Below are 25,307 nucleotides of genomic sequence, written 5' to 3'. Positions count from 1 at the left end.
AGATTCCTTTTGCAATTGTTTCCCACTCTAGGCTCATATAACAACTGTGGACATACTTTTCATATGGATTTGGTCAGTTCTTCAAAATCTATTTACCAGTTAAAAAAAAAGAGATGTTAATATAGACCTAGCAAACATATATATAGAACATTCCCCACAAAACTCGAAGGAAATTAATCCAACATAATCAAATGCTGATTTCCCTAGGGAAGTGTCCTTGTCCTTCTACAGAGAAACAGTCTCCAAACCTACATTGCTAAAATAGCCTATCTTTCAGTGTTCAGACCCGACAGTTAAAAGAAATGAAGAAAAGTAGCGACGCTGGAGGCTGCTTCTATCTCAGTGGCACGTGTAAATGGAAGCAATTTGCAAGAGATTATCTTGGGTCAAAATAGGAATGAAGCCACTATAATCTTGGAGTACTGAAGCTTTCTCATTCCTCTCCCCCTTCCCCTGTTCATCATCCTCGTCAGAGTTAAAACAGGAGCCCCGGTATTTTCCAAAATATTGGAGGTGATTTTCCATTAAATGATGGGACGAGTCATAGCTGGCTGTCTATAAGACCCCCTAACAGGTGCACAGGGACATTACCAAGAAGGCTTCCTTGCCACTCACAGCGGACAGCAGAGGCTTTCCCTGCTCGGACCAGTAGTTTAGATTTGATCTGTCTTGAGAATGCAACACTCGATCGACTTCCCAGGAGCAGAGCGCAAAGTTGAGGGAGAGAAAAAGAGCGTGTGTGTGTGTGTGTGTGTGTGTGTGTGTGTGTGTGTGTCTGTGTGTCTGTGTATGTGTGTGTGCGCGCGCGCGCGAGTATCTTGATCAGTGGGGTTGGGGCGGGCAGTAAATAAAGGGTGGGGCCAGCGAGCGGAGGAGGAAAGCAAAGATTCAGAGAAGCCAGAACGTGGCTCCGCTCTCAGTTAACCTGCTGGAGCTCATTAGGCTTGCTCAGAGCCCCTGCACCAACTCACCCTGTACCCTCTCTCCTTCTTCGTTAGTCTTCTTTCCCCCTTTTCCCTCCTCTGTCTGTGCCTACCCCCCCACTTTTGCATCTGACCAAAGGACGAACGAGGGAGACGTTCCTGCAGATCGGGGCAGCAACTTTCCTCGGCTGGTCTCTGGGCTCCGGGAGCCAGAGAGCGCTGATCCTCCGCGGTCTGCGGCCCATGGAAGAGGAGGAGGAGGAGCCGTGATGGGCTAGCGACAGCACTGAGGAGCCCCGAGCGAGCTCAGCCTTGCCAGCCAGCTCCGCGGTCCCACGCGGGTTCCCTCGAGCTCGCTCCGTGGGGAGCGCGCAGCGTGCTTGGAACCAGAGCATCCAGAGAGGATGAGGCGGGGACCCGGCCCAAGTTGGGTGCATCTCTCGGGCGTCCGGCAGCGGCTGTATCTCGGCATGAATTAAGAAGCTAGGAAGATGGAGCACTGCACACTCCTCGCCCAGCCCGGGCTCTGGACCAGGGACACCAGCTGGGCACTCCTCTATTTCCTCTGCTATATCCTCCCTCAGACCGCCCCGCAAGTACTCAGGATCGGTGAGTGAGCCCCAGGCTGCCTGCTCGGGAGACGTGGTCGCTCGCCGCACCAACGCGGGTGTAGCGGGTCCCGGGCGAGGCAGCGCGCGGCGGCGCAGGAGCCGGAGCTGGGGAAGGTGGAGGTCAGTGCGCATGGGAGGCTACACAAAAAAGGGGAGCCGCGTCACTGCTTCCCTCCTGGAGGGTGCCGGCCTTCCCCGGGAGGTACAGTTGGCGGGTTTTTCAATCTGGGCTCCAGGAACGCGGGCTAGAGTGCGGGGATCCAGGTTCGCAGGGACCGGCACCCCTACTCTGGGCAAGGGATCGCGCGCCGCTGCAGCCACTTGAGTTGGGCGCAGAAATGAGCTCTCCCAGCCGCCTGGGTGGGCGTGTGGCAGTCCAGATCCGCAGTCCCGGTGCCTGGCAACCTGGGCTCTGGGCACTGGCAAGTATGCACGAATCTCAAGAATAGAATACAGGGACCACTAGGGATGTGGGAATATCCTAGAGCCTGTTACCCCAGAGCCTCCAAGTTTTTATGCCTAAGTTGGATTCTTCCACATGGAGTCTGCCAACTCTGACGGGTTCCACTAGATTGGGGCAGAGTTCAGATCTGACTTCGAGCTGAAGATTCGAAGAGTGAGAAGGACGGTCAGTTAGCAACATCAGCAGACACTTAAGTTTCCCACTTGCTCCCTAATTTGCCCGCTTGCCTGTCACTGAGCAAGATCCAGTTCCCAGTCCAGGTAGCTTCCTAGGAGATTCAGGGCTCTGATCTCGAATGAGATAAAAAAAAGACACCGGAAAGCTGAATGTGGGCAGCCCAAAGATGACAAAACGCAAGGACAGTGGAAGGGGCGTGGACTGACAGCCATAAGTGTACAGCACCCACCACCAAGGTTTGGTCTGTGGCTGCATAGGGCAATTTCTGAACTTTGAGGGTTGACACAGCTCTTCGCCTTTAAAACTAAACCCAGTTATTGTTCGCTGAATCTCATTTGCCCTCCTCCTTTCCCAACCCATCGGGCTTCTTAGAGACACAGGCACAGAGGGAGCCACAGGTGAAGCTGTGACATCACATGGGTCTCTTAGTTTCTCCCATCTTCCACTTTCAACCGCAAGAGTGAAGCCCTGATCTCTGAGGACTTCTAACTCCCCCTTTCCAGGAACTAACAGAATATGCCAGGAGCAGTGCCAGGCACTGGCATAGTGACGCTTCCTGAGCAGTTGAAATTGCTCAGTTACTATACTAGCTCTGACCTACAATTAGTCAGCCCCTTTACAAAAATTCAGAACATAGTAGGTTTTATTTTTTAATCACTGAACATGCCCACTAAAAGCAAAATAGAAATGTGCTACTTTGAGCTGCAGATATCAAATACTAACTTTTACTACACACATGTTTATTCTAGAGTATGGGTAATTTTAATGTGCATTGTATTGGATGGAGTCTTTTCTAAAATAGTTTCAAAGTATTTATGTTTTTTAAAAAAACTTACTACTATACATAACTGAAATATCCTTTATCTGAGATAAGTTCTAGGTTTAACATCCTGGGTTTTTGGGAATGCAATCAACTCTACTCACCCTGGTCGAAAAAAAAATATTCTGAACAATACAAAGTAACTAATGAGCGTGTGTGTTATAATTTACAATACTTATTAACTTAATTGGGGTTTTGCTTGTGTCTTTTACCTTTTGAAAGAGACAAATCTAGGGATGCTAGAAATGGCTGTGCTAGCCAATGTTCCTCATCCCTGTATAACAAATATAAGGTAGCGTTTTCCTTTCCTATATCCCCCACATCTAGAGGAACTCAGGAGGAGAAGGGAAAAGGATGCTTTAAGACATATTTGTTCACAGATCTGAGTATTTTTCTAAGCTCCAAGCAATCACAATCATCTATGTAAAAGTAGTTTTCAAAGTGAAAACAACCAACATGATTCACTGACCTTACAAATATATGCCACAAGATAATGAGGTTTTCTTTTTTCTAAATGGGAGCCAAAATGCATAAAATAAAATGGCATGGCATGGCCTGGTGTTGTTTATGTGCAGTATAAATGTGTTACTCCTTCTGGCCTGGAGTGTCCTGTGGCTGCCATGAGCACCGTTGCCCCGTATGCACCTAAGGACCAGTGCATGCTTTTAAATGAGCAATTTAGCACACTGTGGAAACCAGCTTTACCTCAGAGGAAACCTGTTTCTCTACAGTGACTTTCTTGTGTCAGTCAAGTGCAATATTGAATACAAAAAATTAACAAGAAGGGGTTGGGGACTAAGCCAAAGTTTATGTGTGTGTGTATGAGTGTGTGTAAGGAAAAAGAAAGGGGAGTTGTATTCTTTATTATATCCTGTCCCATTCTTCTTTCCAACAAACCATCACCCATCCAAGCAACCGACCTATCAACTAAACAATCAACCAACCAACAAAAAGGGTCTCTAGATTATTAACTGGCATGTTTTTTAGTGACTTAAAATATTCAAAGTAAAGTATAGCAAAATCGCTAGGCACTTAGTACTGGGTCCTCATATAGAGAAGGCACTCAAATGCTTGAATGAATTAATTACTGGTCTACTTTTCTTGTCAAAGTGTCTGCTTAAGCTTCAGCTTTGGAGAAAAGGATAAAAGCTAAGATAAAATTCATGCATACTGAATATTTGAGAGGGTATTGAGTTCACATAGACACGTGATTTGAGCATACACTGTGAATGTCTGTTGGAAAGTTTATAATCTTATGCAACAGTTAAGAGACAGAGAAGGTCGGTAGGATAGTGGTGCCCTTAACATTATTACTGCACTCAAGAAGTTTCCCAGCAGCTTGCATAGAAGAGAAATATAGCTGGTTGCTGGGAATTGTGTGGAGCTGCTGGAGTCATTCCTGCCTCTCTGTATACACCAGTGTATATCAATAACCAATTAGTTGACATACGTAATTAGTTGGTCTGTGAGCTTCACAGTCACAAATATCTTCCTTAACTGGGTGGCTGACTTATAACTAATGGTTAGAAGAGGATCTAGGTAACCTTAGTAGACGTGGCCCACCACCATTAATTAAAAAAAAATTCCAAGTGCATATGCAATTTTAGGACACATGTGTGATATTTATAATAAGGATTGCAGAAAGATAGTTAGATAATGCATTTGTGTGCATCATCTCAACACATACAATTATAGAGGTCATGGTAAAAATAGGATTAAGAATAGAGTAGTGGGCAGCCAGGCTTTCTGAAGCATGTTTTGGTGTCAGAAAGCATAGGTTTGATTCCCACGTCCGTTATTTACTAGATACATCGATGAGTGAGTGAGGGTTATTTAGTCTTACCAGGCCATTGCTGTTGCATCTGATAAATTGAATTAAAACTACTGCAAACTTCACAGTGTCATTGGTAAGAGCTCAATATGAAAGGGCTTTGAGTAATATCTGGATACATTTGTTTTATTATTATTATTGTTATGTTGTTTTTACTACTTTTTTTATTATTTACATTTTCTTCCTAAACAGGGTCTTAACAGTTGATTGGTGTATCTTTATAAGACCTTTAATATCTTTAAGCCTAAATCTCTTCATCTGTGAACTAGCAGTAATCATATCAGCCTTTCCTGTTTCACAAGGGAAGATGAAATACACTAATTTCTGTAATTTGCCAAAAAACCACCAAATAAATATGGTACTATTATGTAGTTAAGTACATCACATAAATAGAAATATTATGGAGATTTATATGAATAGTGTGGAAATCTACAGTGACAATATCATTGTTCACATGCTTTTATTTCCTTGAGAGAGGTCCAAATTTATTTTATGCCAATCATTACCTTGGCTGGAGCATCATTTTGGATATTTTAACCCAAAGATCCCCAAAGTTCCAAGTAATGTTTTTAGTTGTTCATATTTTTACATAAGTGTGTACAGACCCATGACTTTATTTTTAGGCACTTAGTTTTTTCATCATTTTAATATTCATTCTTCATTCAACAAATATTATTTGAGTTCTTACTTCCCTAGCATGAGCCAGAGACACTTAGAAAATTGCAGGATGTACAACAGTGAATAAAATGGACAGCATCTGCCCCTTGAGGTTTGCATTCTGGCAATTGCAATCTATACTGCTGATGTTTTTCATCAGATTTTCCACATGGATACTTTAAAATTTTTTTCAAATAGTATTCTTGAAGAGTTTTTAGTTAATGTTCTGCCACTGATCTATTACATCAGTTGCATAGTCAACTTGGAATAGGTTCTGGCTTCCAAACGCATAGAGTGTGGAGAGTGGTGCATGCTGCCAAACATGGAAGAAACTCAGAGGAGTGTTGCCTGTGTTTAGGAAGACCTCTTTGGCTGGAGGTAGAGTCACTGAGAGAGGCACCTGTGTCTTCAAAATCATGTTGGTCCTAACATGAACTTGAAAACTCCAACGGGTGCTGGGAAAGTCTAAAGAGAAGGTATCTGATAGTGTGATATAAAAGGGAGTGCCTGACTAATATTAACATGTTTCTGAGAATGAGCAGATCTTTTCCCTTAACAATTTTACCTGTGCCATTCATCTTTGCATTTAATATTGATTTTATGGGCCTAATGTTAACATCACATAGACCTCAACTTCAGCTACTTTTCTTGTAAGGTTTGTGATCTCTGGTTTTCATTGAGATAATGACTTTGCATAAGTTCAGTTATTACTGGTAGAAATACCAGAAATTGAAACTAGCTATTCTGGTCTCAGGTTTTGAGCTCCTTCCATTAAATTATGCCATATTGTATATGGACTTATGTATGCCAAGTACACACAGTATAAGTGTGTGTTCAAACAATAAATAACACTTACTTTAAGTAATTTAGTTACCTGGAATAACTAAAAGCAAGAGTTCATTTCTCTTATATTTGATTTCAGCTTAGTATACACCATATTTGTCCTAACATGAACTTGAAAACTCCAGTGGGCACTGGAAAAATCTAGAGAGAAAGTATCTGATAGTGTTACATAAAAGGGAGTGCCTGACTAATGTTAACATGTTTCTGCAGATGAGCAGATCTTTCCCCTTTCACTGTGTGTACTAAGTGGAAATCAAATATAAGAAATCACCTCTTGCTCTTGGTTATCCAGGGTAACTAAATTACTTAAAAGTGAGTGTGATTTATATGTGAGGCAACTAGCAAAGAGAAAAACTGATATTATCAGTGGACTCTCCAGAATTTCTCTTTTGAAAGGGTTCAAATAATGCTATCAAGTTGGAGAGGAAGCCTCACTACTTACCTATGCCTAGCAAACACACTGTTTGTTGTTAGAGTGTACAATTAACTGGGATGGGTTTAGAGGAAGGATTGATGGAGACGGCGGTGGTGGTAATCTCTCAATCCTCTTTTGTTGTTTCACTGATAATTATCCATATAACATAGGAAGTATCATTTATATTCTAAAATTTTCCAAAAGCCATTTAGACTAGAGGAAAGAGTAGTGGAGCTCTCAATTCTGTTTTGTTGTTTCACTGATAATTATCCATATGTCATAGGATATATTATTTATGTTCTAAAATTTTCCAAAAGCTACTTAGACTAGAAGAAAGAGTAACGGAGGACTTCAGGGAGAAGGGGATTCATATTTCCAGCTGCCTTTTTCTAATTGACTGAAACTGAGAAGATTATTTAATTTGTTACCCTCCATTTTGTTATCTATAGAAGAGAAAATAATAATAACAAATTTATAGTTTATCATAAGGATGAAATATATCACAGGTAAAATGCATGGCATACCTTCAATCTTGAGGAAGATAACCCTGTTAATGAACAGGGTGAGAGTTTTGTGCTCCACAATTACCTATTTGAGCAAGTAAGCATGGGGAAATGTTCTTACGTGAAGATTCATGAGGCACGTTTGTATAGTAAAGGCTTTTTGAAATTCTGCAGCAAAACAAACAAACACTCTGTTTCTTTTGTCTAACCCAGTGTCTTTCACATTTTAATTATTGGAAGACCCTTATTTGAATCGTAGCTATTAATGTCCCACTCAACTCATGCTCCCCAGAGCACACCTAAGGAAACATGGACCAGTAACACCACTGCAATTTCAGCACACACATCCAAAGTCACATGGCCATACATCCTGCAGCTGCTTCATTCTAAGCCAGAGTCTGCCATTCCCAATTTCAGAACATTTTCTTAAAGGTTTGAGATTACCATGACACACGGTTACCTATGTAAAAACCTGCACATACTGCCCATGTACCCGGAACTTAACATAAAAATACAAATTAATTTAAAAAAACACTTAGTATGGTGCCAGATATTTTGCATGCTTAATAAATATTTTTTCTTTAAAAAATGTATACTTAGATGTTTAATACTTATTGCCCTCTTTTATTTAGAAAATATTCTTAAAACCACATAACCTATTCTAAAGGTTTACCATTTTATTAGCATAAAATTTGATCTGGAGCCATTTTACTTTTCTTTTTCTCATTTTTTTTTCACTAGACTTGCTTTTTAACATTGTTTTAAATTGAAAATTCATATTAGACTTAAAATATCTTCCAGGAATGTAATTTGTGGTAAATTAAAGGTCTATATTTACAATTTAACCTATTCTTTATTTTAAAATGCTTATCTGATTTTTAAAATGACAAATTTTCATGGCAACACAAAAGCATTCAAATTAAAAGGAATGTATTCCAACTAAATCAATTTCTTGTATTAATTTCTTATCTTGATTTACTACTGAGATCAAGTTGTATCAAATTGGAAACTCCCTACTTATTATACAGCACTGTCACTATTTTTCCAATTAATTTATTTAAAATAATTAAATTAATTGTTTGAAATAATAAAGTAATTAGAAAAATAGTTAATCTTGGAGAGGAAAATTTTTAAAAAGGAAGGAAGTAAAAATATTTAATTTATAATCTCAGTTATGAACTACTGAAAACATTAAACTCTTTAGAATAACTTTCCCAAGTTACTTGGACAATATTTTACTTTTTTCTTATTAAAAACTTAGGAATCTTCTAAAGTACATAATGAAATCTAAGGTAAGATTAGTCACAAATTGAAATTAACAAGCAATGATATTGACTAAATAATAAGTAAACTACTGGCCACAAATTAATCTCATAGAAACATCTTCCACAGCTTGAAAAGATTTTCTTTTAGCTTTTAAAAATATTATTTGGCACATTTGTCAAGTAGAGCAGTTAAATTTGAAAGATTAGGCCATGTTGTGTCTTTTGATTAGTTGCCAGTTTACTAGTATCCTGGCAAAGCAAACATACAAAATAAAGCAACCATACAACAGCCTATCAACTGTATTGAAAATTTCTACTTATTAATGTTTCAAGAGAAGTGTGATAATGCAGATTTTTATATTATAATTATGCCTGTGTGTTTTCATTTAACAAAAATCCAATGGTTAATTGTTATTATTACCATCAGTTATCATCAATTTGGAGACTAACAGTTCACTACAACTTACTATTTCACTTTAAAAATTCAAAAAAGTATTAAAACATATTATTTTTTACACCAAACGAGTCAAAGAGCACAGACAATCTTAAGGCAAAACACCTATTTTATCTAATGATTGATTAAAACTCAACCTATACATGGGTTGGTATACACACACATGTATTTCCTTGCTCTGTCTGCTGAGAGGGCTTAGGAACAATGATACCCCAGTAACAATGAACACTCCTGGCACCTAGAGCTCCTCAGAAAAAATATATATTATTCTGGTGCTGGGAAGGGAGATACATAAGATGATTCTGGAGGATCTTATAGTGCTGGAAAGTAAAGAAATGCTCCCATGAGTGCATACTGATATAGATAAATGATTAAATAAGTAAGTAGGGAGAATAGGCAAATCTGCTCAGCAGAAGAACCAGGGGATCCAGGTTAGCATCAGCAGTGGTAGATTATGCTGCTAGTATTCACGCTTGATAACAGGTGATGCAAAGGGTATGTTGCCTATCTGGTCTTCCTCCCCAAAGCCTAGAGCCCTACTCTAATAATGAGAAAATATCAGACAAATTCCAACAGAGTAGCATTCTGCAAAATAGCTGACCAATATTGACCAAAACCACCAAAGTCATGAAAACCAAGGAAAATCTGAAAAACTGTCACAACCAAGATAAGCCTAAGAAGCTTAGTGAGAAAAATGTAATGTGCTATCCTGAATGCAATCCCGAAACAGCAACAAGAAAATGACATTAGGTAAAAACCAAGGACTCTGAATAAAGACTGACTTTACTTAATAATAACTCATTAATACTGGTTTATTAATTTTAACGCTGTACCATACTAATGTAATAATATCAGGAGAAAGAAGATGTGGAGTACATGTGAACTTGGTACTGTATTCTCAGTTTTTCTGTAAACCTAAAGCTGTGCTAAGAAATAAAGTCTATATTTTAAAAAGATTCAACCCATATCAAGGTTTCTTCTGTTACTGTTTCTACCTACTCTGCAGTACATAAAGATCTGCAACTGTATCAAGGGAAATAAAAAGGAAAAAGTCTCGTTCATTCCATACAACATGCTACATGGAGGATTTTCTAAGAGTGTCCGTAAAGACAACAATATTTAATGTTGAAAAAATCATTGAAGAAATAAGCTTTATATAACAATTGCTAATCTGATGGTCATACGTCTTCTTTAGAATTCTGCAAGGAGTTTGTAGAAAATCAGACATTAGCTGTTCCTATCCATTAGCATCTTGGTCTTCAACTATTATACTTTTTGTACTTAAATATAATTTACCGTTGAATATTGATGCAAGCATTGTAACATTCTGTCAGATGCTTTAAGTGCTGATGTCTTTAAATGAAAAGTCACAGGAAACTATTTGCACAGATTACTTTTCTTAGCAAAATTGTCTAAATATGCCTTTAAAAATCAATACTTAATTCCCAGAGGGGGGAAAAAACACTTCATAATGCAGATTGGGGAAAGGATGGTAAAAATCAAGTGTTCTTACTTTCTTTCATTGTGAGGACTCAATTATAACTTTTAAAGGTTTTCTTTTTTCCTAAATTTTAAACTTCTAAAATGTTGGATTACATACTTTAGTAATCCGTGAACAGATGTTGCATTCTGATGAACTGGCTATGTTTATACTGTATGAGATGTTACTGTACTTTTTCTCCTAAAAATGGATTAATCAGATAGAGCCATTCTTCAAATCTGAAGGCAATATTTGCCTTTTGAATTCTGGGTAGTGCTGTTCCTTTTGTTCTTAGGAAAAATTTGAGCCCTAAGGCTGTTTCCATGCATGTCCACTGAGTTGACAAGAACCTTTATAAATGATTGTGAATCATCTAAATGTTCAACAGGAGAGAATGGTTAAGAAAATAACAGTATAATGTCATCCAGGTTTATTCATGTTGCAGCAAATGACAGGATTTCATTCTGTTTTGTGGCTGAATAGTATTCCATTGTGTATATTTACCACATTTTCTTTATCCATTCATCCGCTGATGGACACTTAGGTTGACTCTGCATCTTGGCTACTGTGGATAACGTGGCAATGAACTGAAGTGCAGATATCTCTTCAACATGCTTATTTCAATTCCCTTGGATATATACCTAGAAGTGTGATTGCTGGAGCATATGATAATTTTATTTTTAGTTTTTTAAGCAACCTACATACTGTTTTCCATAATGATTGTACTAATTTACATTCCTGCCAACAGCATGTAAGAGTTGCCTTTTCACCACATCCTCGCCAGCATTTGTTAATTTTTTTTTTGTCTTTTTTGATAATAGCCATTCTAACCATTCTAACTGAGGCGAGGTTACTTAAGAAATAAAGCATTCATTAAATATGATCCGTAAGAAGAAATAAGCAAAAAATGCACACAAAATAATATAGACCATAGTGTATGGTTTTACATACTTTGGATTGGGAATTTATACAGTTCATTCTTGTTTATACATGATAACTTTTAGTTAGTTCATGTGGAAAAGGGAAGTTCATTGGTTTTGTTAAGATGGTAGAATTGTGGGTGAAAGTTTTTTTTCACTTTTATTCCTATTAATGTGTTTTGTCTAGTTGAACAACGATTAGTTAAGGATAATATTCTGTAGATTCTCAATTATTAAAGCAGACATTTGCCTGCAGATTGCCATAGTGAAAAGTGCACTGGAATGAGAGTACTTCCACTTCTGGTGGTTCTTAGTTTGGCCATGTCACATAACCTCCTAGTAAATCCAACCCTTTATCGGAGATTGGTGAGTGGTGAGCAAGTAATTGGTGCGTCTGCTGATCTCCATATCTGTAATCCCCTCTGCAGTATCTGCTTTATTTTATTGTCATTGGGATGAACTGATATGCTGCATGAAGATGTGCAGCTGTATTACATTTAACATTTATAGCCACAGCATCCAGTGTGTGGAACTTTGTTTGTTTCCCTGTAATTAATGTTAACTGGCACACATCAAAGTGAGGATCTTGATTTGGCCCCAGTGGGAGTTTCCTCGCTTTCTATTTCAAATGTAAATTATTTTGAATCTCTTCTCCCTACAGAGATAAAAGACATGAAAGGAGAGGCATTTGCTGTCATTCCTCCAGGACGTCCACTGGGGTGTAGCTTGTTCCACTAGGTCCTGGGTATCAGCCTCTAATGCACTGCATTCACTGCCCAAATCCCTGACTGAGCAGCCCCATGTGGCTCACTCTGCTGCTGCTCATCCTTCAAGACTCAGCGCATTTTCCATCTGGTCTCTCACTTAGCTGGTGCTTACCCAGCGCCTCTTTGGGGTGGAATTTGTGGCTCACACAGCAACACCCACTCCAAGTGACCTTCAAGTCCTGCTGGTTATCTCAGGCTCTTTCTGTCCAAGTATATCCTGACTTCATCTTGGCTTTCCTGGTGGCACTTTGAATGGCCAATTGTACACCATGGTCCTCCACTCCCAGAGACCCACCTGCCTGTGGGCTCAGGTTTTCTCCAGATCTAAGGGATTTTATTGTCCTCCTACCATGACTCCAGGTTTCCCAACTCGAAGGGGAAGAAAGATGGAGCTGAGTTCTTGTATTATCACATGTCTATCTCAGCCCTCAGGTTCAAGCTGTAAATACTGCTGTGGTATTTAAAGCAATGCTTTTAAAAATTAAAGCAGCAACGGAAGAAGCAACAAAAACAATAAACTTTTTAAATTTCAGTTTTCGGCTTTGCAACAGAAAGCCTAGGACATGGATGTCCAACCCTTTGAATGTGAGGATGTTTTTGCTTATCTGTGGTGGCAGATATGAAAATTATGCCCAAACTTTTTCTTAGCTCATCAACTCTCCTTAGTGTTAATGTATTTTATGTATGGCCCAAGACAATTCATCGTCTTCCAGTGTGGCCCAGGGAAGCCAAAAGGTTGAACAACTGTGGCCTAGGATTTAGGACTAGTGTCTCTGTCTCTTTCTCTCTCTCTATGTCGTATATATATGTATATATGTATATGTGTGTATATATATGTATATGTGTGTGTATATGTATATTTTTGTTTGTTTGTTTGTTTTTGTTTTTTTTGAGACGGAGTCTTGCTCTGTCACCCAGGCTGGAGTGCAGTGGTGCGATCTTGGCTCACTGCAACCTCCACCTCCCGGGTTCAAGTGATTCTCCTGCCTCAGCATCCTAAGTAGCTGGGACCACAGGCACATGCCACCACCCCTGGCTAATTTTTGTATTTTTAGTAGAGACGGGGTTTCACCATGTTGGCCAGGGTGGTCTCGATCTCCTGACCTCATGATCCACCTGCCTTGGCCTCCCAAAGTGCTGGGATTACAGGTGTGAGCCACCATGCCCAACCCATATTTTATATATTTGTATAAATAATATATAATATAATAAGTGTGTATATGGCTGCATTTATTACAGATTTTTCCATTTATATATATATTATAAGCATTGCATATACATATTATTAAGCATATTTATTGCATATATTATACACACTACAGCCCAAAATACTGAATATATAACATATACTACATAGTATACATAAATATATATATATTTATGTATATATATATAACTATATACAAATACATATATAGTTGTGTATTATTATAATTATCCTTCAGTTTATATATTACATATATATCATTACACATGGTACAATATATACTACATATCATATATAATATACGTGTATTCATAGAAAATTCATATTTATATAATAAGATTCCAATTTGCATTTTTCTCTGTCTTTTACCTATTCTACCTGGAGACAAATCATACATAAAGTTATTATTGCATTTTGAATAACTGGGCAAGGCAATGTCTGTGAGTGCCAGTGGTGTGGAGCGGGGAGGCATCAGGCCCACACAGACCATGCCAATTTGTTATGCTTTTAGGATGTTCTGAGGCTACATACAACTGAGATTGAAATATCTGTTCTGCTTCTCATGAGAATATTCCTCTCGGTCAGATTGAACAACAGGGAACACATGCTATCATCCAGGCTCCAATTAACCTCGAAGGATTGATGATTTGCTACATCTGTGGGACATTTGTGAGAAAATAGACAGTATGATATCACAAATAAAATTCCTTAGGGGAAAACATAATTTCATAGAAAACACAACAAAACTGTTATAAATATTTGTCCATTATTAGCTTAGCCTAAACAGTATACTCTTCTTGGAATAATAATGATAAATAAATTGTAAAGAGAAAGAAATCAGACCCAGAAATCTATTTGAACAAGCTGTAGAAGGCACATAGACTTAAATATATATGTGTATATATATATAATTTCTTATGTATATACAAAAAACTATATAAGATACATAAATAAACAATAATAGTGTTCAACACGAGGCAGAGCCTTTAAAGATCCTAAAGTCCAACTTTTTCATTTCATAACTGAGAATACTAAGGCCCCAGAAGCTTAACTGAAATAAAGACTCAGTAAGGAAGCCACAATTCTTAACCTTCTTCTCAGTGCTGTTTTCTTGCAAATTTGTTTTTCTCATACAACTAATTTGAAAGGTGTTAAAAATCTATATTTGAATGAATGAGAAGTAGTAATCAACTAACAAAATTCATAAAAGCTTTAGAGTACAAAAAGCACTGGACTAATCACTGTGGTTTCTTTAAATCAGGATGCCTGTTGTAGAGAATTTTGAGATGTGTCTTAAATGAGACAGTGCACATGTGAAATGGAGGTGAGGCCAGAGGGATTATTACTGTAAATACTCAAATCTAGGGAAATTTTAACATCTAGGGAAAATATCGATAAAGAAATCTTAACAGAAATATGTTAAACTATACATACCTTGCAAGTTTTTTTTTAAGCTTTTTATGATCTAGGTATTTCTGATTAACTTATCCTACAGTTACTTGAGTGAGCAGAAATGTCTTCATCTCTAAAAGCACTCTTGGAAAAAAATAAAGTTAGCATTTACAAACGAGTGGTATAGCATAACAATTTAGGATAATTAGAGTCTATGGCCATTACAATTTGTATTATCCTAATTTAACTGGAAATATTTAAGTGAGTGTTATACTTTGGTTAGGCTAAGTACATGTGCATACAAGGGAAGAAGACTAAAGAGTGGTATCTGTCACTCACTTTTTGAGAACGTCATAAAAAATCAGGAAGGCAGCCCACCATTTGGGACTTTGAGATTCATAGTCTCACTCCTATATCAGATGCAAAAAGTGAGGTGGAATGTATTATTGATATGCTACTTAAAAAGACAAAATCGGTGAACAATTCCTGGACAGTATGCTAAGTTTGCTGTACTATTCCTGAAGGCTGACCTGCCTTTTGTTTCGTGTGAAGTAATCCTTCAAATCAACTTCTGGGTTTTGCAAAGTAACATTTGACCTTTTCTTCTCCCTTCAGACTATGAAGTTTTAATTTATGTATTCACACCCTCTCTGTCATTTACTATTCATTTATTCATTCTTATATTTATAGCTTGTCTTATTCTAAAAATATTTTAAAGGCTTATAAAAATACATGTATTATAATCTGATAAAATACATTAATGAGGATGGAGGTGAAGGTGAAGCAAGATTAAGGCAGGGGCGTTTCCCTGAAAAGATGCCAAAAGTGGACGAGAAAATTTTATCTGCGGCTGAATTGAGAAGGGAAACAGAACAAACTTCAGAGTTGGGAGGGTCTGGTTGCTTAAACAAATTATAGGTTTTTCAGGTTAAAAACCATGCAAGAAATTTATCCTGTGATCCTGATAAGGGGAAACAATGTGATGTTATAGATAGCATACCTACGATCAAATCAGTAGTGTGTTTCATACATTTGTTTCTTATGAAGTGCTCAATACAACTCTATGACAAGGCATCACGTAGTAATAAGAACACTTCTACAAAACATCTTGGTATGGAACTGTCAAATAGTTCGGTTTGATCTAGACTTCAATTTATAGTATCTAGGGAAATGGATGGCTTGCACGTCACCTCATCATCATTCGTAATGATTGCTCCTTGAGTCTGAGCTTTTTCTGAAGGAGAGCAGCAGAAAGTTAGAGGGAAGGGGGGTTGTGATTAAATGTGCATTTCTGCTTAGAGCCAGATCCATAACATTGGAAGGTAAGAATGAGGTCCTTCTATGAAATTAAGAAACCCAAATAAGGTACCTTGTTAAATAGAAGACCACCTCACCTCTAAGAGGGTGAGACGCCTGGAAGCAGAGCCAATGTTTTACTCAGAAAATTCTTGCAAATAGTTTTAAATAATGACAAGAGTCACTAAAAGGTGAAAAAAACAAAAAAGGTCGGGGGAAAATAAAATTTTTTGAGACATTGAGATTAAATACCATGTCTTTCAGGTAAATACTAAGATAATTAGGTTGGCAATTGCACATTGACCTCATATAGGAGCATCTGTAAACCAATAATGTGTTCAGTATAGTTTACCCACCATGGTGATTGGGTTTCAGAGCAGTTGTTCTTAACCTTTCTTACAGTAACCATAGAATAAAGCTAATGATGTCATTAGCTCAATGCTTCATAACTACATATATATCTGTTCATCACTTCATCACAACCCCTCTTCCATCTAACCTTCTTTTTCTTTTTTTTTCTTTTTTCTTTTTTTTTTTTTTTTTGAGACAGTCTCACTGTGTTGCCCAGGCTGGAGTGCAGTGGCATGATCTCGGCTCACTGCAACATCCACCTCCCGGGTTCAAGCAATTCTCTGCCTCAGTCTCCCGAGTAGCTGGGATTACAGGCGCCCACCACCACGCCTGGCTAATTTTTGTATTTTTAGTAGAGATGGCGTTTCACCACGTTGGCCAGGCTGGTCTTGAACTCTTGACCTCGTGATCCACTCATTTCGGCCTCCCAAAGTGCTGGGATTATAGGCGTGAGCCACCGCGCCCGGCCTTAACCTTCTTTCATATATGAATATATATCTCCCCACTGTTCAGATAATAATTTCCAATTTTTTGTACTCTTGTTTTCCTAAGATTTTGTATTTGGTACTTGCTTAACTATGTTTTTGTTGTTTTGTTTGTTATTAGAGTCTACTTTGCATATCTTGGTCTGGTCAGTAATAAAGCTTAAATCTTTTCTATCCCCTCTGAATCTTTCAGATACTCCTCTGTAATCCTAATCATCTCCTCTTAGAAAAGCCTATTTTATCTAACGGGACTATTGATTACATAAGGCTGAAGGGAAATAACTAAAGGTTTGTCAGTCTGTGTTCTGAACATCAAATTTGCCCACCTTTCTTTAGATTCCATATTTTACAGTACTACCATGGGCTTAAGATGTAAGAACAAGCAAACAAAACTGAAACATTGGCATGTTTGGTTTAAGGTTTTGATCTTTGTCTGAGGTCCCTAAAAAGATGACTTTAACTTTTGTTCGATTTCTTGCCTTTTTTTCTGAGAGAAAGGAAACACTCATTGTAACTCCATGGTATATTTCATTTCCAAACTCACACTTCTCTATTTTGAGTTCAAATTAAAGACTCCTGTCACATCTGTAAAATGCCAAGCTGAGCTACAAATTGAGTTAATGACAGCTTCCTTCTACTTCATGTTTATTATTACAATGTTTTACTAGCTTTCTCTAGTTTTCTCTCTTTCAAACATTAATATGAATGTGGTACATTAGATATTATGCAGAAGTACAAATTCTCCTTTATAGCTGCCTGAGAAAAGCTTGCAACTGACATTTCGACTGAAAAGTAATATGCAGAAGAGAAAAAAGAACTTCTCTAGGGCCTTTTGAAGGAGGACAGTATCACCCTACAAGTCAATATGTGACCATCCAAATTAGCATTATATTTCATAAATCTATCTACAGCATAATTCATACTCAGTCAAAAGGAAATACAGCAAAATTCCCTGTGGAAAGACTCATTTTTGCAAAACACATACACATACACATAAACACACACAAATGGCATAGAATTGTGTAAATCAGTACACAAGTCCTTTCAGGTCAAATAAAAAGAAAGAAAAAGGGTGATTGCTTTCTAGCTAGTGTAGACTTGAGAAAACCATTTTATGTTCTGCAGTCTGGTCTTATGCACCACTCCTATCTGAGATTCTTCCTGAGGAAATAAAACAGGTTCTGCAATTCTGTCTGTATCTTATCTCAAAAGTCTGCTCAAAAAAGTGACTTATTTAGAAGCATACAAATGCATGACCCAATAAAGAAAATGAAGTGTAAAAGGGCCGAGGAATACAACAGCAAAAGCTGTAAGTTTGAACTTTAGTCATTTTTAAGCGAAGTAACTGTTTTCATTTATTTTTAAATGATCATTTAAGTAAGTATACCTTTTGCCATACAAGAATTAAGAAAATTAGTTGAAAGTAAAGAAAAATGAAAAGTTCATTTAGGTTGCTTCCAATATAGATCATAACTTTTTCTAAGATGGCTTCTTTCTGAGATTTGTAGTGTCCATCCAATGCTGTTAAATAATAAATCATTTCTGTATAATGACAAAGTATATGTACATTTAATTATTAAAGGCTATGAAGAATAGAAAGGTATGCAGTTTTAAGATAATTATAAAATCAGTTTTCTTCTACCCACAGAAATTATTTTTTAACAGTGTTTGGCATTTATTGAAGAAATAAACAAATATATAGAAAACTTATTTTAAAAATAAAGATGTTAATGGTTTTATTGATTTACTTAAAAATTCAGATATTCTTTATTGGACATAAGTCATTTATTTGATACACAGGTTTATATACCATATCTTCACTGTTACTCCAAAGTAGAAGGTAGTTATATCTAATATAACCATTTTATTGATGTAGAAATTGAAGTCAGAGTTATGAACAAAATCAATAGTGATCTTGCATGTAACCCAAGAGTGGAAAAAGGCATCTTGTGAACACATTGTCCAACTTAGTAGCTTGCATAATCTAGATTGGGATAATTGCTAATCCTTTCTTTCATCTACTTTTATTTACAAAACAATAGTATCACCCAGAAGGACTACTTTAGGATGCTATCAAAAGCAAAGGTAAATCTACTTACCTGCAAAATTATACTTAGATTGTCTTAAAGTAATGAGCACCTAGTACCTAGGAAATGCAAGAAGTGTATTGTCAATGGTAATTTTTAAACCAAAATTTTCAGTTTACTACAACTAAATTTCCTCTAGAACCTTGTCCAATTCTATTTGTCAAGCTTTTAGCATACGCTAATTTGTATAGCAATATTAAAGTGAGCTTATGTGCAGAGAAACAAAACCAAATTCAAAAGACTTAATTAAAAACAAAGGGAACCTGAGTGAAATTTTAGATGTTAGAAGTCTGGCCTATATTTTTATTTATTTATTTGATTCATGAAAACTCAACTTTTTCTTGAAACTTTTACTTGAAAACCAAATTCAAAAGACTTAATAAAAAACGAAGGGAACCTGAGTGAAATTCTAGATGTTATAAGTCTGGTGTATTTTTTTGTTTGTTTATTTGATTTATGAAAACTCAACTTTTACTGCAGAATGATTACAGATTAAGATACTTTTTTAACCATGAGTAAAACCATTAAGAATGGCAACAATTTGAATTAATAATCTAAGTGGGCCTTGCAATGAGGACTAACATGCTGAACTGGTCTTTTTTATTGTGAAATATATTGCAAAAACCTTGCACTAGTATTTCAACAGCACCCTTTCCATTACACTTATATATTGATTTGAATCTGTCAAGAAACTCCTCTAGAACAGTTGTATGCAACTGCGAGTCATTTTTTTTTCTTCCAGGGGACATTTGGCAATGTCTGAGGACATTTCTGTTTGTTTCTACTGTGGGAGTGGTGGAAGCTGCTACTGGCATCTAGTGGTTAGAGGTCAGGAGTGCTACTAGACATCATGCAATGCACAGGGTAGCCTCCACAACCAGGAACTAACCAGCCCAGAATGCCAACAGTGCTGAGGTTGAATTTTAGGTTGGGGATTATGAACACAAACCTAGTGCAGGTTTAGTGTAGATGCTTTGGAAATCCTGCTCCAGAAGAAAATAAATAAAACCATCAATCACCTATTCTCAGATGGTATGAACGGAAGCCACATACCACGTTAGTGTTTTGCCATGAATCAGGAGGACTCACTTCCTCCTGATTCGAGGACACACTTCCCTTGACCAGTGTGTATGGTGCCTCTTCTGAAAACATGTCCATCTGAAACACAAAACAGACACTACAGCAAGTTACAAAATCATGTATACAAATGCACTTTACTCAATGGCTCTCCAAGCTTCATGAGTATCTGCTATAGGCAGGCCACTGGATACATATGAATGAGCAGGATAGACTGTCTGTCTTCATGGAGCTCACACTGTAGGAAAGGCACACGGATGTGAATTAAATGATCACACAAATAAATATTTAATTCTAAACTACGACAAATATTATTAATGAGAGGGTCATGGTTCTATGAACTCCTGTAATGGGAAAAACCGACAAGGTTAAAGAAAGTCAAAGAAACTTTTGCAGGGTAAGAAGTTTGTGAGTTTATATCTGTAAAAGAAGTCATTCCTAGAAACTGACTTCAAGAAAAAGGAAAGGACTCCAACTAGGGAAACAGCATATGCAGACGTCCAAAGGTCAAAGGGCATGTGTGCTCAGTGACAATTTAGCTCTTTATTAATACCTTTTGTTAGACTGTGTGTGTACATATAGTAGCCCTTTCTAATAATGGGAAAATGAAACTATTCCTCAAGTTAAATTTACAATGTAGAACTAGTTATTTAACCAATAGCTATCTCCCCCAAAGATAAAATTTAAAACTTCTCTTTGAAGAAATAGAGAAATGAAGTAGAATGTTCTTATTATCCCCTGAGAGACTGTGAGCAAAGAAGCAGAGTAGGCAATTTCTGGGGAAAAAAACATTCAAAATATTTCTCTTTGCCTAAATCTTCATTGATTCTTCTTCTATTCTGCCTCAGGGAGAGTCCTTGTTCCTGTAATGGTTTTTCTGAACTTCTCCCCTGCTCCCATTCCTTGTCAAAGAACACAGGGAATCAAAGAATGTCAGCCAGAAATGATTCAAAACTTAATTGGTTTATTTACAAATAAAAGAAATGGAGGAACAAAGAGGTCCTCACTGTTTAATATCAATTTTTAAAATAAGTACTATCCTGAAGCACGTTGGCCCCTTAAAAGGGACTGTTTTTAGCACACTAAACCTCTTCAAACCACTATGTAGGTTTATTCAACCTCATGCTTTGTAAAAGTACAGAAGTCATTTAAAAATATGGTTTTAATAATGAATCAAATGGCTGTTTCTATAATTAAATCTACTCTGTGTAGCTAGATAGACAGCAAACTCTGTTCTAGCAAACTCTTGGTTCTCCTGTAAGTCATTTAGGGAGTGCTACCTTTGCTCAGCGAAGAGTTAAGACAAAGAAAGCCTTGAATATGTTTCCCATATTCCCAAGCTCAAGAAAGTATAACCTATCACTCTACTTACAGATTGCTGTAATACTTCTTGCAGAGAGCCTGGAATACATCCTCTGTGTGCATAGCCACTAATCTGAAATCACTCAAACCATGCTTCCTCCAACAAGAGACACTTTTCTGCAGTGACTATGATGGATATTCTCTGTTTGCCCCTCCAGATCCACTCTTCACCAGCCTCTTACCTCCGTGGACTTTTAGGAGTTGCATCAAAAGTTTCTCTTGCCTTCAGGCTTCATATTGCTTTTGGCCAGTGCAAGACAACATCAGCTTGGAAGACAGGAACAGCTTGTGGCTTTGAGTTCCTTGACTCCCTTTCTATTGATTTCATGTGAGATGTTGTGGCTGAGTTCCTCCTCCAAGAGTCTTAGCTCATTTTGGGTGCCTCTCTCCTAAAGCTGCAGATGTCTCAGTGCTTCTTCTTCTTGACCCTTTACCCCTAGGATTGATACATTGCTGGTAGCTTACAGCTGTTGCTAACTCTCAGTTATATCCCTTGCCTTCCCCTTCACCTGTTGCACACTTATCACCTTCTCCAAATACTCTTACAGTCACCTTCTATGAATATGCCATCTGCTCTCTGCCAGAATGCTGACCTAGACAGAGGCTGGATGCAATTGGGGCTGAAATATCTCTTGACAAAACAATAAAATAATAAAGATAACGTAAGTGTGCAACTTAGTTGGTATATCAGGTATTTTCCACAATCATTTCGGTTAGGTTTTCTGTAATATACCAATTTAATAATGTGATATATGCATTGTTTCTGAATATTTATTTATTTGCTTTGCTTATTTTTCTGTTAGTTACCAGAGCATAGTATGCTTGGTAAATAAATATTGACACACACACATTTCACATTATTATGTGCTATGAAATAAGCCAGAAATAGATGAGAATTGGTTGTTGCATTTAAAGATTTTCAATTTAGATAAAAGAGATATAACATATACTGGTGAATATTGAAATATTCAAGAGCCTGATTATGAACATTCTATACCTTTAAATCTCCGCTTCATATCTAAGTATGTGTAAGAACTGGGAAAATTGCACAGCCTCTCTTAGCATCAAATTTTCTTGTCTGTAAAATGAGATTGGTTATGTCTACTTCACTGGGCTTTTGAAAAGATTAGTTGAGCTTGTATATGAAAAGCGATTAGTACAGCGCTTGGGGATGTGGCTAATACTTAAGAAAAGTTAACTGCCATTGTTTATGTTACTATTACTTCATTTGCATGTAATTATTTGAGATTCATAAATAAATTTGGATTTTTAAAATTTTCTTAGTAATTCTAAGTAGTAACTCCTGTCAACATTATGCCTATTTTTGAGTTGAGAGAATTTAGGGGAGAGAATAAATTCTATAACCAGGTTCACACATCAAGTTTGTGACTAAACCATCACCATTTGTCTATCATCTGTCCATTAATCTATCTATTTATCCACTCATCTATTAGTTCATCTTTCTCTATATAATGCAGAGTTTGAATTAAAAATAATCTGTTCGTCAGGGGGGCATATTAAAGTGTGTGTGTTTTAAAGAAATCATATATTTTATTTTTTAACGGAAATTAGGTCTGTTTTGTCTGAATGATTTGACAAGGAAGACATGTTAAAAAGTGAAAAACATGTCTTTGGTTTCACTGATTTAACTAAAATATATAAATCACATATATAAGGTGAAATATATCAGAAACTATGTATTTTGAGAACATTTCAACTATACAGTGAAAAAATGTAAATACTGGCTGAAAATATGTGGGGATAGGACCTAGGTTTTTACAATTATTTTGGGGGCAAGTTAGAAAAAAATGCTTAGAGACCACTGTCCTCAATAATGACAGACCAATAGGGTTTTATACTCAGTTCAATGGAAAGCATTTGAAGAGTTTTAGATTGAAGAAGGGAACATTTCAATGTAAATGCTTTGCACCATAGTAGGCTTACAGCAAATCACTGTGGGATTAAATTGTGTCATTTCCTATGATCGTTCTCCTAACATCTGAATAAAAATAAAGGCACAGCATAAATTGTTATGTTTAAAATGTCAGTGATGCAGAGATTGGCATTCCTTTCTCCCTAATGCCGTAGTAAAATGGCAGCAGAAACAGTAAATACCAATGTGCAAACCTGACCAAGAAATGAGACATGCTTAATTATTCATTTCTCTCAATTTCAGTCACAGGGCTTCATACCTCATCAAATTAGAGTGAAAAGCATATTTTAACGTTTGTCTGTTTTGCAGTGCCTGTCTTTTGTGAAAAATAAATGGCAAATCACCAAAAAAAATTTCTTCCTATCTTATGTTAAAATCCAGTCTTCATTTGGAAAGTATTTAGGTGTGCAAGCGCAAGCAAGCCAAGTGATATACTGAAAACGAAATGTCTTAAATCTTGATGAGTTTGAACATAATGAGTAAAACATCAGAAGCATGTTGATTTCGAGAAAAACACATAAACGTCATTACTTTTTCTGGAGAGAATTGAGACTGTGATGTCTAATACCAGCTTAGTTTGTAGAATCTGTGTGTGTATGTATCTATAATGTTACATATAAGATATATTCATATATGTTTCATGTCATCAGTAAACAAATCTCTGTGAATACAGAAGTGTTATCCTCCTTTTAGTATGCCACTGCCTGCAATTATATCTATTTATTTTACAAGGCTGCAAACCAGGAACATTGGGTTTATGTGTATTAAACCCAGTGATATTTAAGACTTGAAATCATAATCCACTTTGGCTTTCTGAAGTGGAGACAGAGTTCTTACAAGAGATTTAGTCACAATAAGGTGAATTACTATCAAGAGAACTGTTTGTTGCTTTGTCTCTATGTAGTTGCTGTAGCTATTGCACTGTTTTTATTAAACAGACTCTTTTATTATCGATTATTCTTTCTTTCCCTCCCTCCAAGCCCCTTTCAGTTAGATGTGTATGGATGGAAATTTAGAAGGTGTTATCCTCTATTTTTAAAGTAAATATAAGGATATTAAATGACTTGCTACATAGATTTCTTGATGCATTAATCTAGGTTATTAGCTTTCCTTACTAATGCTGCTGCTTCTTAAATTTTTTTTTACAGACACAGGTTATTCTCTGGCTCCCACTTTGAGTTGTAATAGCAAAAATAACAAAAATAAGCTATCTTTTATTTAGTGTCTATTCTGTGCCCAGGGGTGTATGACATTGCATAAATAATCTCATTTCATTCTTACAACATTATAATATGGATATTAATATACTGAAACATATTTTTCCAACCTTAAACATTACTTTTCTGTGTAAATTTCAGTTTCAAGCATTGTGTATAATTTTCTAAGTACTGCATTCATAGTAATGTTTCAAAGAAAAGAAACTAGATAACTGTAAGAAAATTGCAATAATAAACAGGAAATATAAGAACATATTTTATTAACTCAATTTGGAGTTCACCTTGGCCTTTTACAGAATAGTTTTTGACTTTACTAAAATTATTTTTCAGTTTAGACTGTTAAGGTGTGGGCTTGGAATATATCATGAGGTTTTAATGAGTGTTTTCTTTCTCTCTGAAAAGAGTAAGACATGCTAGAATGTTGAAAAATAATTTTCAGGATCCACAGATAAACAAAGAGGGTATCTGGATTAAACCACAATTTTGTGCTAGGTTTTTGGGCTGGGCACTTCATATATATGACACATTTAATTGTCACAGAGCCACTGGGGGTAACACTATTGCATTTCAGAAAGGTTAAGTAACTTGCTTATAAGCTTCTATGGAACTGCACCATGATTTAAACTCAGGCAGAGACTCAGATCCTATGGTGGCGACATTTGTTTTTATTGCTGTTGTTGTTAACTTTACATCACAACATGTTCCAGCGGTAAACAGTGTCACAGGACAGCAGTACTCACACACCAAACCAGCCATCCTGAAATCCAGAGA

General features: G+C 36.8%; 1 protein-coding gene across 6 annotated transcripts in view; it reads left to right on the top strand.

The window, feature by feature from the left end:
- Positions 1-298: 298 nt before the first annotated feature.
- GRIK1 (glutamate ionotropic receptor kainate type subunit 1) overlaps positions 299-25,307 on the top strand; it is a 399,715-nt gene continuing 374,706 nt past the window's right edge. For all 6 annotated transcript variants that reach the window (XM_055373867.2, XM_055373865.2, XM_055373866.2 and 3 more), the window contains exon 1: positions 299-1,532. In XM_055373867.2, coding sequence (XP_055229842.1) covers positions 1,415-1,532 — 118 coding nt within the window. In that variant the 5' untranslated portion in view covers positions 299-1,414. The remainder of the gene's footprint in view (positions 1,533-25,307) is intronic.

The sequence above is a fragment of the Gorilla gorilla genome, chromosome 22 (assembly GCF_029281585.2).
Source record: "Gorilla gorilla gorilla isolate KB3781 chromosome 22, NHGRI_mGorGor1-v2.1_pri, whole genome shotgun sequence".
Taxonomy (NCBI): Eukaryota; Metazoa; Chordata; class Mammalia; order Primates; family Hominidae; genus Gorilla; species Gorilla gorilla.
Note: the sequence above shows the minus strand (reverse complement) of the source record. Positions and strands in the feature narration are given on the sequence as shown.